A 15,000-nucleotide genomic window follows, 5' to 3' on the forward strand; every position below is an offset into this window, starting at 1 on the left:
AATAATAAAATTATTAGTCATGTCAAAGGCATGGGTCATTTGTAACTGTACTTTCTAAAAACTCTTTTGCCTTGGATTACATTTCCTGTTACAGATTGTAACACAGTAGAAAAGAACTAACTGCAAATGAAACAACTTTCCATAATCAAAACTTCATTACTGGATCAGTTTGTGATATGATATTGATTATAAATATTTATTAACTCTTTATGGCTTCCGATATTCTGTTAGTAAGATAACCAAAATTTCGTATTTCTTTCCAAATGACAGATAAATACAATTTGCTACATAAAGCATACACATACAAGGTGAACGGACATTATATTTCAGGAGTAACCTCATGATAACAATAGAAAACAAAGATACAAGAAAATTTAACAATATAAATTTCTTTTTATTATCATCACTATTTTTTGAGACAGGATCTTGCTCTGTCACCCATGCTGGCACAATTCACTGTAACTGCAACCGTGACCTCCTGAATTCAAGTAATCCTCCCACCACAGCCTCCCAAATAGTTGGGACTATGGATTCATGCCATCATGACTGAATAATTTTTAAAAATTTTTGTAGGAATAAGTGTCACTATGTTGCTTAGGCTGGTCTCAAATTCCTGGCCTCAAGCAATCCTTCTGCCTTGGCCTCCAAATTGCTAAGACTATATATATAGTTATGGGCCACTGTGCCTGGCTGGTAATACAAATTTCAATGTAACCTTGTGGAAAAATTCTTACTGATAACTATTAAATTAAATTAGGTAATTTACAACCACCTACACTGTAAATGATAATTCACAGACCAAATGATCAGTGTTTTACTATAATAGGCTAATTTAATTATATAAAATCCACAAACTGTTGGATTTTTACTATATGACTTATCTACAAATATTAGATTACTAAACAAACTCCTAAGGCTTGATTGATATGGAAAAATGGACTGAATAAGAATCAAGTTTGAAACTGATAATAGATAAGTTGTTTATTTTATTATCTGCTTAGAATGGTTTGAAAAAGAATTTAACAATTCATGAGTTACACTTTCTCCTTACTGCTATTAAGTTAGGCATCATGAGTCTCTTGAGAATTGATTTTTAGAGATTTTGTCAAGCTAAAAAAGTGGAATAAAATGTTTAATATGCATACTTCTAGTAACACGAGCAGAAATGAAAATAGCTGTCACCAAACGAGGCCTATCAAGGCCATCAAGATGCTTTACATTTATCATGTCACCAAATCCACTAACTATTTTGAAAAGTTTTACGACTACAATTAAACAAATAACAGAGGCTCAGAGAGGTTAAGCAACTTGCCTTAATGAGCAAGCTAGTCAACAGCAGAGTCAGGATTTATGTTCATGTTCAAGTCTAAAACGTCCTGTTAGGCAACTGTGGACAGTGATACCACCAGTACATAGTATCACAGAGTGGGGAGGTTATGGATCTTAACTGAGCATTAAAGTTCAGTCTTTAGATGCCAAAAAAGTACTTGGATATGTGATCTTTCTGGCAGATCTAAACTCTAATAAAACTTGTCATTAGCGCCTCTATCCAACTCGACTGATAAAATCAATCATGTTATAAAATTAGTGCTTTCATGCTGCCCCTGGGTACCTAGAACATTCTATTTGCACACATCACTTCCCTTCCCCCACACAGCCGTGCACAACAAAATTCTGTATAACCAAATCAAAACGTGACATCAAAAGATGAATTTGCTCAGCATAATAATTAGGATAAGAAATTAATTTACACCAAGGTTTAAACAACAGGTTGATTTTTGTGTCCTTTTGGGTAACATTTGAGAAGTGACTTCAGAAGTATAACAATATCCTCTGTGGTTCCTGAGGTGGGTCATGGGACCCAGGAGAGGGAAACGATAGTAAAAGTGTGGTGGTCACAATTTCCAAAAGCAAAAATGAATTCCATTCATGGAAGCATCCAGAGCAGCAGGATAGCCCAACAACCTTAGCTACTTAGCAACATCTGGCAGTTTGAAACTATCAATAGAGTTGGGGTATCCCCCATAGCCTCTCCAAACAGTGTATAACATAGCAGCCAAGAACTGCCACCAAAAAGTAGAAATTATTTAAGCAATGCATATGTTAATCAAACTGTAATTGGCTTAGAGCAGTGGTTCTCAACCTTCCTAATGCCGCAACCCTTTAATACAGTTCCTCATCTTCTGGTGACCCCCAACTACAAAATTTTTTTCATTGCTACTTCATAACTGTAATTTTGCTACTGTTATGAATCATAATGTAAATATCTGATATGCAGGATGTATTTTCATTGGTCACCACCCACAGGTTGAGAACGCTGGCTTAGGGCATTAAAATACCTGAGATGCTAGCTAAGCCACAAACTAAATAAAGATCACACGTAAAAATATGGAATACAAATATTTAATACTTTGATTAAATTACTTATATATTTTTTACAAATGTGAGTAATATTTTAAGAAATAACTGGTTATGATATTTCTGTAATTTTTAAATTACTTCTAAATGTATTTAAGGTACTAAGAGACACAAAGCCAGTTTAACTAGTAGCAGTTAATGTTAACTGAAATCATGGCTCTCTCTCAGAGGCTGATGAAAACTCTGGATCCTCTTATAAGGAAAAATTGCACAATGTAAGCCTCAGTATATATACTTGGGTTTGGATTCAAATTATACCCTTCATTTTATTTATTATTTGTGTGTGTGTGTGTGAGGAGAACTACATCCTTTCTAAAATATATGCTACTCTATATCCTATGATTAATTCTTGTTCCCTCACACTGGTGATATTCCTTAGTTCTACCAAGCTGTTTTTCCTATAAATGAAATACATTCCAAGCCTACTTGCACATAATCATATGCTTTCTATCAATATAACCGAAGGAAGACTATGATTTGGAAATGCTAAAATTAGTATGTTTAAGACCAACACCTAAGTTTGTACTGTGCATAAGAAGTCAAGAAATCTAAAGAATAAATATTGGGAGGGTAAGAGGGTTGGGGCAAAGGCAGGGACAAAACCTCATTATCTCTAAGATAGGAGTGGGTAAAATCATTAGTAGGCAGTTAAGCTTCTTATTCAGTTAAAGGTGATAGACATTTCTGAAATAAAATACTGATGAGTTTAAGAAAATATCCTGTTTTATATGTTATTTTATATATTATATAAGGTCTTAGTTTTATCTGTATGTCATTTATTCCTACTTGGGAGCTGTGTTTGAGCTGGATCTAGAGCAAAATGAATCAGTAAATACATTCACCCTGCTTTCCTAGTAAATAAGTTGCAGAGAAATTTCTATAGAACAGCAGTTCTCAACATGTGGGTAGTGATCCCTTTTTAATAATGAAAATACATTGCGGCATTAAGAAGGTTGAGAACCACTGCTATAGAGGAAGGTTCCCAACCTATTATCACCTAAAGTCAGTAAGGACGACTCTTGAGAGATTCACTGTAATATATAAAACTAGTAATTTTTTAAAAATCTAACATTAGTATAAAATAATTTTATTAATAAAATTCAAAATAGGCTTTTAGATGGTTAAATGGGATATAACCACTTTTAATAAAAGTCCAAAGTTGCACAAATTTAATTTTAAATTGAATTCTGTTTAGAAAGAAAGTATCAAGGGCTGAGAAAACACATTATTTTGGTTTGCTTGAATTTGTATTATAATTATCTTTTAGGATTTATAGATAGCATTCTAAAGGCTATTCCAAAGATGTTTAATGTTTAAACATCTTAGTCATTTTAATATGGAAATTTAACTTACAGTAACTTAAATCTTCTGATTTTCCTGTTTGTCTTTCATTATAGGGATTTTAGTTACTTTGAATGTCTATTTAATTTACTTACCTAAGTCAGGCTTTAGGTCAGTAGGCAAGCTTAACTTCCTTGACATCTTTGCTGAAAAATAAAACGCATTTTTAAAAATCTGAAGAATATCTGATTCACACTTATTAACATCAACTGATTTTCAAGATAGAAGTGAATACTTTTATCACTAAATCTTGATCTAGGGTAATTAAATATAAGTAATAAAGAAGAGGTGAAAAGTAAACCTTATTTTCAACTTTTTAGAAGTTTGTACTTACTTGATGTAATTAATATCTTTTTGTACTTGAAGCTCTCACTTCAAGAAAGCTTTTTAAATTCTAACTTGTAATGACTGTTCAGCCTCACGGGAAAAGGCTAGGCTTTTCTAAGAACAAAAAGGTCACTGCTCAGAAGAAAGGAGTTGTAGGTAAGAACAGTAGAAGCATAAGACTAAGTTTGTGTCAGTGCCATAAAATCTTTCCTGCCCATCATCTTTACAGATACTGGGCTTATTATTTTTAAAGGCAATTTCTAGATTATAGGACAAACCTATATGTAATATCAAATTAAAGTATTTGATTACATCCTAAAAATATCTGACTCAACCATTAGTTGTTAGAACATTTCTATTTACACTACAGTGAAAAAACCCTCTAAAACCAGGTGTAATCTAAAATTATAGTATATACGTAAAATGTAAACTATTGGTGTTTTTATGTAGTATTAGAAAAACAAAAAAGCCAATGTGTAAAATTACTGGAATTCACTTTCCATCCTCAAAATCAGTTATCTAGCAAGTGATTTAAAGTTAGGGGTTGCTTGGCTCTATCTATTATGTTAGTGGTAGTGCATGCTAACACGATAGTGCTTCCTATGTAAAAATTTAAAAAGCACTTGTTAATACATGAATGCATACATTGGGTTAAACTTTGGGCTGTTAGGAGATATTTAAAGCACAGACCCTGCTAGTCCATAAGGGCGCCATGTAAACAAAGTGAAATCCAGTCATAGTACATAACTTCCACATCTAAAAAAATGACAAATCCAATGTTAGGAAAAGACGCATTAAGCAGACTAGAAAGAGATGAGGGTAGGGTGGGGTGGGACATCAAGTTTTCACCTCCAAGTTTCATTAAGCTAATCAGTACCTTGGAACTAACAATACTGGCCAGGTTTTTCAATCAGTCATCCCATTTTCACTGACTTAAAATTTCAGTTAATAGATAAAATGGAATACAAAACTAAAACAGACAATATCTGTGGTTAATGATCTCACATACAAGGCTGGCATTATGTTCGACAGCCAATACTCTTAATACCCTTAAAACAGGTCTAAAAAATGCAGTATTTAACATTTTGAAAGAATTCAGAGGCTTTTCATCAGAGATCATATGTACAATCCACCCAGCCTGATATACAGTGCACATAATACTGAAGTAGAAAATCCATCCAGCACAGTCTAACAGTACTCAGAGAATCAGATGAGGTGGACACTCCTCTCTAGACCACACTACTCTGATTTGATTTGGTAAGTTATCTGAGTCTTTGGGACCTGAGCTTTTCGAACTTGACTGCCGTACCACTCAACTGGAGATGTTAAAATACACATTCTGATTTGGTACTTCTGGACTAAGACTCCAGAGACATTTTTAAGATGCTCCCAATAGACTCTGATGCTGCTGGTCTGTGGATCACACTCAGACTACAAGCAACTTCAGGGTAGTAACCAAGATAAATCCACAAATATGTATATACAGTATGTATATACAGTATGTATATACAGTTAAGTCACAAAAAGCATTTCTTAAAGAAGCTTCACTATCTAACTTGTGAAATGTGGAAGTCTAGTGGTTAGGACTGGGTTTGAAACCAGACAAGACCTAGTCTCAAATCTCCTTCACCCAATTATTAGGTGTATAACCCTAGGCCAATCACTGTGCCTATCTGCACTTCACATTTCCTCATGTGTAAAATGAGGATAGATAGTTGTGAGGATTATATAAGATGACGGGAGCAAAGAACTGAGCACAATAATGCCTGGCACACAGCATGATTTAATACATGCTATTATTAATACACGTAATAAAATGAGAATGTGATTTTTAATAAACTGTAAAACACCATCCAGATGAGCTATTATTATAATTTCAATAACCTAATGTCCCTGTCCCTACACACTAATTCTACAGCAATATTCTAAGTGACTAAAACAAGAATATAAAAGAAACTTTAGGACAAAATGTATAGATAGCATGCAATACTATAGCTCAAACTTTCAATTCATTTCAAAAACTAAATTCAATGTATAGCTGAACATAACAAAGAAGAGAAATAACCTGAATAACTTACAAGGTAAGCAACAAGTTAATCACTTTCTTTAAGTTAATCACTTGAAATATGTTAAGTATTTTATCAATTAAAAGTATATCTGAAGCTTTCAGATTCTGCCAAAAATTTTACTAGCACAAAATTTCTTCCTGAATTGTATCAGGGCATGTTTTTGATCTTCCTTAGGATTTTTACTATAAATAACTTTATATAACATCAATTTTTTTTTTTTTTACAGTTTTTGGCCAGAGCTGGGTTTGAACCTGCCACCTCCAGCATATGGGGCTGGTGCCCTACTCCTTTGAGCCATAGGTGCCGCCCATATAACATCAAATATTCTTAAATATTTAAGTTAATCTTATAAAAGTTCTTTTCTAGCACTATATTCAACTTCTTTAATATTGTAAAAATACTGAATATATTCAACGAATCAGCTTTCAAATAATTCTTCAGTTCATCAATTTCAACACTTTATTGAGGTTAAAACCAACACAGAATATGATTAAGAAGCGTTTTTGAGTACAATATTTTTACTGTAAATGTCGCAAAAATTTTAGTTATGTAGCCTATTAATTAATTCCACCTGAGACATTTGGCACTTGGATGTCCACAACCTGGCCAACAACTTAACCATAGTGTTCAAATGACAGTTAACCTATAGTACTTCATTATATTTGGATATAATTTTAAGCAACGTTTTTTGAATATAGAACTTGAAATGACAACACTATAGAAAGGTTAAGTTTTATGATTTCATATTAATTCTAGCTATTAAGTAGGATTTAAAATACAGAACTGAGAGTTTCCATCAGCAGAGAAAAATTTTTGTTTACATGTGCAGGTACAAACTGCGATGGAAAGAAATTTATTCACGTATTAAATACTCACTGGGCATAAGCCAGCAATGTGCCAGAGGCGGGACATGCCTCCCGGGAACTCATCACAATGAGAGAACCAAAAACTCCAACACGATACAGTGAGTGCTACTCAAACAGCCAAGCTGACTGGATGGAGCACACTGGAATTATAGCTGTCTCAGTTTGGGACACTTATCAAAGACTGAGGATGAGAGGCAAAGTCCACAAGAGACTATGTACATTTTTTGATGCAAAATTCACGTACAAATGCAGAAATCTTTAATGTACATTCACTGAATTTTGACAATGTATACACTTGTGTAACTCAGATTGTTAGTAAAATATATAGTATTACTAGTATTAATAGTCATCCTACAAAGGTTACTCTTTCTCATCCCCAGAAATAACCACTGCTCTGACACTTTTTCATCACAGATCACTTTCGCCTGTTCACAACTTCCTATCGATGAAATCACACTAGGGACTCTTGTCTTAAGGTGTGTTTTACTCTGATATTGTTTAAGAGTATATTTGTTTCCTGTGTATTGCAAGAGGAATGGAAGCTTCGTAATATTTTTGCTGGGAAGTTATAAAGCACTAGATTAACAGTTTCTTATTGTTCCTCATATACTTTTTGTATTTTTATCTTCAAATTTTTTTGAATTATGTGTTCAAAGTTTTTAGGGTATTTGGGAAATAAAAATTAATGCCATTAATGCCCACAGTCGAAAGCAACGTTTCTGCATCATTTCCTGCCAGTTACCTTCTAACACCTCTTTCTCTTTACATAGTTGAGATAAACCGTAGCACACAATTCTGTGTGCTGCTCTTTTCCACCATTAAAGCAAAAACGTTCTACTCATTAACTATTAGTGTATTTTACTGGCTGTACATTTATTTATATGGACACACAAAACATTTACCTATTTTTTTCAATTTTCAATGTACACGGTAATAAAAAATGTTGTCCATAAATATTTGCTTATATTTTGGATCATCTCCTTAGGACAGAGTTCTATGGGGGGGGGGGGTTAATGCCAGCACAACTCTCCCAATCCCCAGGGTGTTCAAAAATGGGTTCTAAAGTAGCATATTTTGAAAGGGCGTATTTCAGAAACTTCTGTTTAGATGAAAACAAAGGAAAACATGCATCAATTTGGCAAAATGTTCATGTTCCAGCTCCCAACTATGTCCCCTTAAAACTCCAGAAATTGCTTCATTTTCTTATTGTCTTGAGTGTTGCTGAGAAACCAGAAGCCACATGGATTATGTCCTCCCTCTGAATGCTAACGTGTCTATTTTGCTTAGATGCTTTTTGTGGGGTCAGGGTAGGAGTAAGAGAAGGGAGATGAGAGGAGAGGAAGGGAGGGAAAGGATTTAAATCCTGAGATGCTGTACGTAACTTGTTTCTCTTCCTTGACTGAAGAGGCATCTATCTAAATTCTCGCTAACTGGTAGAACTATGGGTGTCTAGCAAGGATTTGGCTTGAGTAGCACTGGGGACTTGAAGTATGATCACCTCCCTGTGTCTGATTTCTACTGAAACTGATTATTCCAGTTTTCCTTTGATTTCACAGGTACTTCAAGATAATGTAGTTGTTAGCTGAATATAATGTCATTGCTAATATTTAAACTAAATTTTTAAAACACTGCCTAAAAGTGCATGCTAAAAAAAATCATCTAACCATCCTACCAGAAATAACCATTAAGATTAACTGAACACTCTTGATATTGTTCTTTGCATAAACAGATGATGGCCACTGATGAATATTTGCAGAAAAACTTGATACTATATATTTAAATGCAATAAATAATTGCTTTTCCTTAAATTTGGTTACAGTGAAACAAGAATAATCCCTGCTATATTTAAAGCTCTATGGATAAGAAAATGCACAATGAAAAACATTCAGATTAGGTAGTAAAGACTGGCTTTCAGCTATGAAAGATCAAGAAAATAGCCTCCACTTCAATGAAAAACACCTCTTCTTCCGGATTTTCATTAGCTATAATATTTTTAACATTTCCAAGTTTTAAGACATTGCACAATGTCACAGTTTGCACATAGGTTTAGTATCGGCTGTATGTTTAAATGGATTGAAAGCTCAACGTCAGGCTTCTTTAATACCAAGGATTTTCCACTTGTTGGGTGATTTTGCTTCAGTACTTAACTGCGCACACTTCATCATGAGCTGGTTTTTAAATTAGTGTTCTATTCCCTGGCTTCTTTCATGGTTAGAAATGTCCGCCTTTATGCTTGAACACTTTTTATCTATTTACCTCCACTGTTTTTCTGTTTTCTTTCATTGCTATTAGCTTTTTTGCTATTTCATTCCTTTCACTAACATGGGGTTTAATTTGCCATTCTTCTAATTTAAGACAAAAACTTGTGATCACTGGTATCAAACCGTTCTTTTCTGACATAGAAAGGACCCGGTGAGAACCCCACACACAAACGTCTTGCAGTAGCTCCTGCCCAGCTAGTACCCTGCTCTGCAAGTTCAGTCGCCTCAGCAGCCCAGAGCTCCAAGAGACTGCAGCTCCATTTGGGCTCTACCCACCTTGTGCTGCAACAGCAAAGTCTTCTGTAGCAGGAAGCTGGGGAGACCGGGCATTACCTCATATTTTTCCATTTTCTCAAAGGCGACAGCCTGGGAATGCGTGCTGTGAACTGCCTGCACACAACAGGCTTTTATCTTTTGACCTGTTTTATTGCTGTGTTCTGTGGGAGGCTGTCCCAAACCTAAGGTTTAAGGTTGAAATTTAGGCTAAAAGTTTGTATCTTTCCATTTTTATGACTTCTGGACAATACACCTGCTTTTGGGTTTGGTCACCTTCCTTGACCGTAGGTCCAGAAGAGGTCCTATGGAAAACATCTGTGTAGGCAGCTCCGTAACTCTGTGCTCTTGGGTAACTTTGTGATGAGGGGGATGCACACTTTGTCCAGCAATTTTATGCTATTCATATTATTTCTCCTCAGAAGTCTCAGAAGTACCTGCCAACAGATTTACCCTGCCAGTTGATTCTATTGCAATTATCAAGGACCTTCTGCTCTTGCCTGGAGGTTACTTATCTTCTACTGTGGTCTTCACACTGAAGGCAGGCAATTTCAGTGAGTTACTGAAAGACATCGTCTCCATTTATGTCTCCAACCCTCAGCCATGACTCTCTGTACCTTCTTTCCTTCGAAATCCTTTGTCACCAGGGAGTGTAAACTAGCTCTCTTTTTCTATACCTTTGTCCATAGCAGAAACAGCAGGAAAGACAGCACAGAAGGTTCTTCAATCCAAGGAAAACCAGTATCAGAGAAATGTCTAAGCAGATTGTTGAGTCTTCCCTCTCTCCTTATAAACCTGAAGGAAGACATCAAGCTGGCTGGTTTAGTAAAGAGCTGCCTTTGCCTGATAGAAATAAAGAAATTATACCTGATCACAGCAATACAGTTCACAATGCCAGCTTCCAATACCAAGGAAAGATGTATCAGCCTAAGAGAAGAGAGTCTCCAGGCATGGGAACTGCCTGGACAAGTAAACGAGAAGTGAGCTGAAGCACGGTGGATGCTTTCAGTCCTTGGCAGCTGGCGAGATTTTCCCATGTTTTCTCAATTGTAGAGATTCTTCTAGCTTCTTTGAAATTATATAAATGTTATATAATTTTCCTTTAGTTTTTCTACCCCATGTTCATATCTTATAAGGAAGGTTTCTTGAAAGAAAGAAAACAAAACTATAACTTCACTTTTTAGAATGTGACATTTATAGGAAAAAAATGGCTGAACAAAATAGAAGGTAGAAAGGCCGGTGATTATGATCATATGATGAAGGTGCCACCAAAGCAAACTGTCTTAGTTTCTATACTGACAGTTCAAATAATTACAATAAAATGATATTGACAGAGTTTCAATAATTAGAATAAAATGACAATATCGCTTTTATTATCACATGCAGAGATTCAAAGCTATTCTTTAAAAATAGATAATGTTAAAATGTACTCATGTTAAATAAGGCAAATGGGATAATGAAGGGATGAAAACTTAGCTGGCAAGACACGACAAGGACTCTAAGGGGAACAGTGGGACCAAGAACTGGAAGTTCTCTTTGTTCCCGCCCATACTTCCTAGCCATTAGAACTACCAATGTCCACCTTCCATGCTACAAGGTAAACTCCCTGAGTTTAGAAACAGAATTCATCTTGTAAAACATTGTGCCTACATGTGTCCAGCATTTATGTGTGCTCAATAAACACAGCAGTTAATGCATAAAGCAACAAAAACTGCCACTGGAACCTCTATAGAAAGAAGATAACTTTCTTCACAAATGAAAGAGGAAAAGAGGGCAAACTGAATACAGGCCTCTTAGTCAAAAAGATGGTTTTTGGAAATACCCACAGAACACATAATCCATTATCTGAAACACAGGTAAATCTTTAAAGAGATATCAATGATCATCTGGTAAAGATTTGGCTATGACAACAAGTTCTTTTCATTCTTGATCTCCCAGAGCTTTTGTCTTCATTTTTCCCTACCCTTATTTGCTTTGCAAACACTCATAAAACTTAAGTTCTAGTATAACAACATAATTAAACCTACAACATCTCAAAGAGAACCTTCTACAGAATAAAAGGTATTAAGTAAACCTAACAAAGATATGGAATGAAATACGTCCCCTCAAATTGATACGCAGAAGCCCTAACCCCCAGTCTGAGTGGTGTTCTTGTAAGAGGGGGAGATTTGGATAATCAGACACTAGGGGCACAGGCAGGGACAGAAGAAAGACCATATGAGGATACAGTGAGAAGGCAGCTGCCTGCAGGCCCAGAGAGGGGAGTCAGAAGAAACCAAACCCGCCGAGACTTTGAACTTAGGTTTCCAGCCTCTAAGACTATAAGAAAATGAATTTCTGTTGTTTAAATCACCTCGTCTCTGGTATTTTATAATGATAGCCCTAAGACATTAATAAAATAAGTGATGACAGAATATAAATTTCCACATTCATACTTCTACTCACATAATAGCTGACAGAGGTATTGTTTTTGTAACATAACTTTTTTTTTTTTTTTAAAGGACAGGGTCTTACTCTGTCACTCACTGGTATGATCACAACTTAGCGCAACCTCCAACTCCTGGACTCCGGTGATTACCCAGGCTTAGCCTCCCTAGTGGCTAGGACTAAAGATGCATTGCCATGCCCAGCTCATTTATTTTTTAATTTTTATAGAGGATGGGGTGTTGCTATGTTGCCCAGGTTGGTCTTGAGCTTGTAGCCTCAAAGGATCCTCTCTCTCTGGTCTCTCAAAGAGCTAAGATAGACATGGCAAGTGCACCTGGTCTATTAATATAACTTTAATTCGGACTAATGTTCTTTATGTTACAAAGTAGATAGCAAATTATTTTTTGAAATATCACTGCACATTCCTTTAATATTAAAGACAGTTCTATAGTAAGGTAAGTGCACTCATAGTTAGAATATGAAACACAAATAGACTTTAAAGCATATTTTATTAGAAAATTTGACAGAAAATTCATTCAAAAATAAAATTTAAAGTTAAATGTGAAATATGCCAACACTCTTCAGATTTTAGTTATCCTAAAAAAGAAAATGAATTCATTAGAGGAACTCAGATTTGTATAATAGTTTTGAAGTATCTGCCTATACAGTTTAACTCTTGACCAATGATGGGTAATTCTTTTCTCTCACAGTAGGAGATACTAAAGTTACCTGAAAAATTTTATCATGCACATTTACTCATCTTCTCTTTCAAATAAGATTCTATTCTTTCAACAACCATATTGTGGAGTAAACATGAAGGCAAACTTCTACAGTCTCAACCACCAGATATTGGCTTGAATACTGGAGACTATAAAGTAGAAATATCAGCACCATTTTGAGTTTTATAATAAATTCAATAATTTTAAAACCTAAAATATTACTGAATTAACTTGATAGATACCATTTCATTCATATGGCAACAAATTCTAAATGGACCTCTGTGAATTTATTTTTCAACTACTAAGTATAAAGGAGTTGAGAAGACAACAAATGAATAAGCAATCGCCGAAGAAATTTTAAAAAGTAGGTGCTTGAGTAGGAGCAAAGCTATCGTAGAACAAGAATCTAGACATCCAGATCACAGTCCTGACTAGGTCACTGCCGTGGGGTATTACTCTGAATATGTACACACGTCTTTAACACTATTTATTTTGCTAAAAAGTAAAGGGGTTAAAACTGTTCGCTTTAAAACTGTCTGATTTAATGAGTTAGTGATTTAGAATAAAATGATGAGATTTTAGCTGTGTTAGAACATTTTAATTTATAAAAGAAATTACTGAGACTTGTGTGAGTGAACTGATGAACATTATCATCATTTAAATTGTCTTTAAAAATTATTTCAGTTTTTGCTGAGAAAGAAAGTTAATCATTACCTAAAAAACTAGGCTAACTCAGAATTTGAGAGATGAAAAGAACCCTGGGGGTATAATCTTCTTTATATTAATAAATGCCACATGAAAACATTTCTGGTATAGTGAACTTAGAAGGTACCCAATGAATGGAGCTACTACTTCCAATTGTTTGGGATGGTGCTCCTTTAAGTCACTATAATTATTGAGTTTTTTCCTTTAGGACTATTTTTCCCACATAGCCCCAAGTAATCAGTTTGGAAATCATTCCTTCTATATGAAAATGAATAATAAAGTGGGACGGGACCAGGTCTAGGATCCAGCTAGAGGACTATTTAAGCATAAAAAAGAATCATAATAAAATAGAATTATCTTAAGAAAAGGTTAATCGTATAGTTTCAATTTATCAAAAAATGCTAGCATGAGGATAATATTTTATTTATAAGGATGTCATAAAAACTTGATTCTTTGTTTACAAGATACACATTTTAGGACTATTTTTATAATAAACTGAAAATAACAAAAATCTCTGGGAAATTTTTATAAAATATAAAAAGTAGAAAATTAATAACTGCTTATTTTCTAAATGGTTAATGGAATCTGCTAACTGTATAGGACAAATTATTGTTTTTGAAAATGTTGGTATTAATATGTTACTAACAAAAATTTATCATAAGGTATACATAGGCCAAATTACTCCATGCGTATCACACACATGTAGCTTTCTTTGCAGATGCTACAACTGCACGATACTCTGCTTTGTCTCTGCTGTCAAACTCACAAGTCTAAAGTTACTTCTCTATAGGTTGCTCTTCTCATGTGTGAACAAGAAAGTCACATCAGAATCATCTACCTATCTACTTGTCAGTCACGATATAAACTATAAAGTCAGGGGGGTAGGGTATTTCCCAGCTTATCTTCCCCTTGAATTTGGTCTTTTAAGAAAGTAGGCTTTCAGGTACAGTGTACTATGTATACATGTGTGCCAAGATGGCATCCGTGATCTGGTGCTAAAATAGATCTTAATGTAAGCCATCTTTTTTCCCAGTTACGATGTCGACAGAATGAGGCCATAACTTAGTTAGTACATTAAATCCAATGGATTTGTTTTTGAATTCTTGTAGCCTTCAGTAAACTGTACTAAGAAGTAATACAACACAGGGGTTAAGAGGACAGGCAGTGGAACTGGGCTACCAGGGTATGAATCCTGCTTTGTTATTTGCTGGTCATGTAATCAATGGATATATTACTTAGACTAAGCTTCTTCATCTCTAAAACAGGGAATTGATAGTAACTAGCTCCCTGAGATTATGGAGTGGATTAAATGAGAAAAACTATTAAGAGTTGGCACAATGCTAGAAAAATTATAAAGACTAAGTATATTAAAAATATATCATTATTGTTTTAGCTACTTCAGTTATACTGTCAGGCAGTTAAAAAAAACCAGGAGGGTTGATTTTCCATGCTTGGGTTAACTGTTCAAGTCTGAACGGCATCCTGTACATTCCCCTACAACATACACACACACTGTGTGACACCAGCTGCAGTTACTCAGGTGAAACTCTGCACTAGGGCCAAGCTATTAGTCAACCCTCCACTTGACATGGTT

At 34.8% G+C, this 15,000-nt stretch overlaps 1 protein-coding gene across 3 annotated transcripts in view; it reads right to left on the reverse strand.

Moving 5' to 3' along the window:
• The window catches only part of STXBP5 (syntaxin binding protein 5), a 136,822-nt gene that overhangs the window by 19,836 nt on the left and 101,986 nt on the right, over nt 1-15,000 (reverse strand). For all 3 annotated transcript variants that reach the window (XM_023513520.1, XM_003790263.3, XM_023513519.1), the window contains one exon: nt 3,855-3,905. In XM_023513520.1, coding sequence (XP_023369288.1) covers nt 3,855-3,905 — 51 coding nt within the window. The remainder of the gene's footprint in view (nt 1-3,854; nt 3,906-15,000) is intronic.

Source organism: Otolemur garnettii, unplaced genomic scaffold (assembly GCF_000181295.1).
Source record: "Otolemur garnettii isolate 467f Iridium unplaced genomic scaffold, OtoGar3 scaffold00042, whole genome shotgun sequence".
Taxonomy (NCBI): Eukaryota; Metazoa; Chordata; class Mammalia; order Primates; family Galagidae; genus Otolemur; species Otolemur garnettii.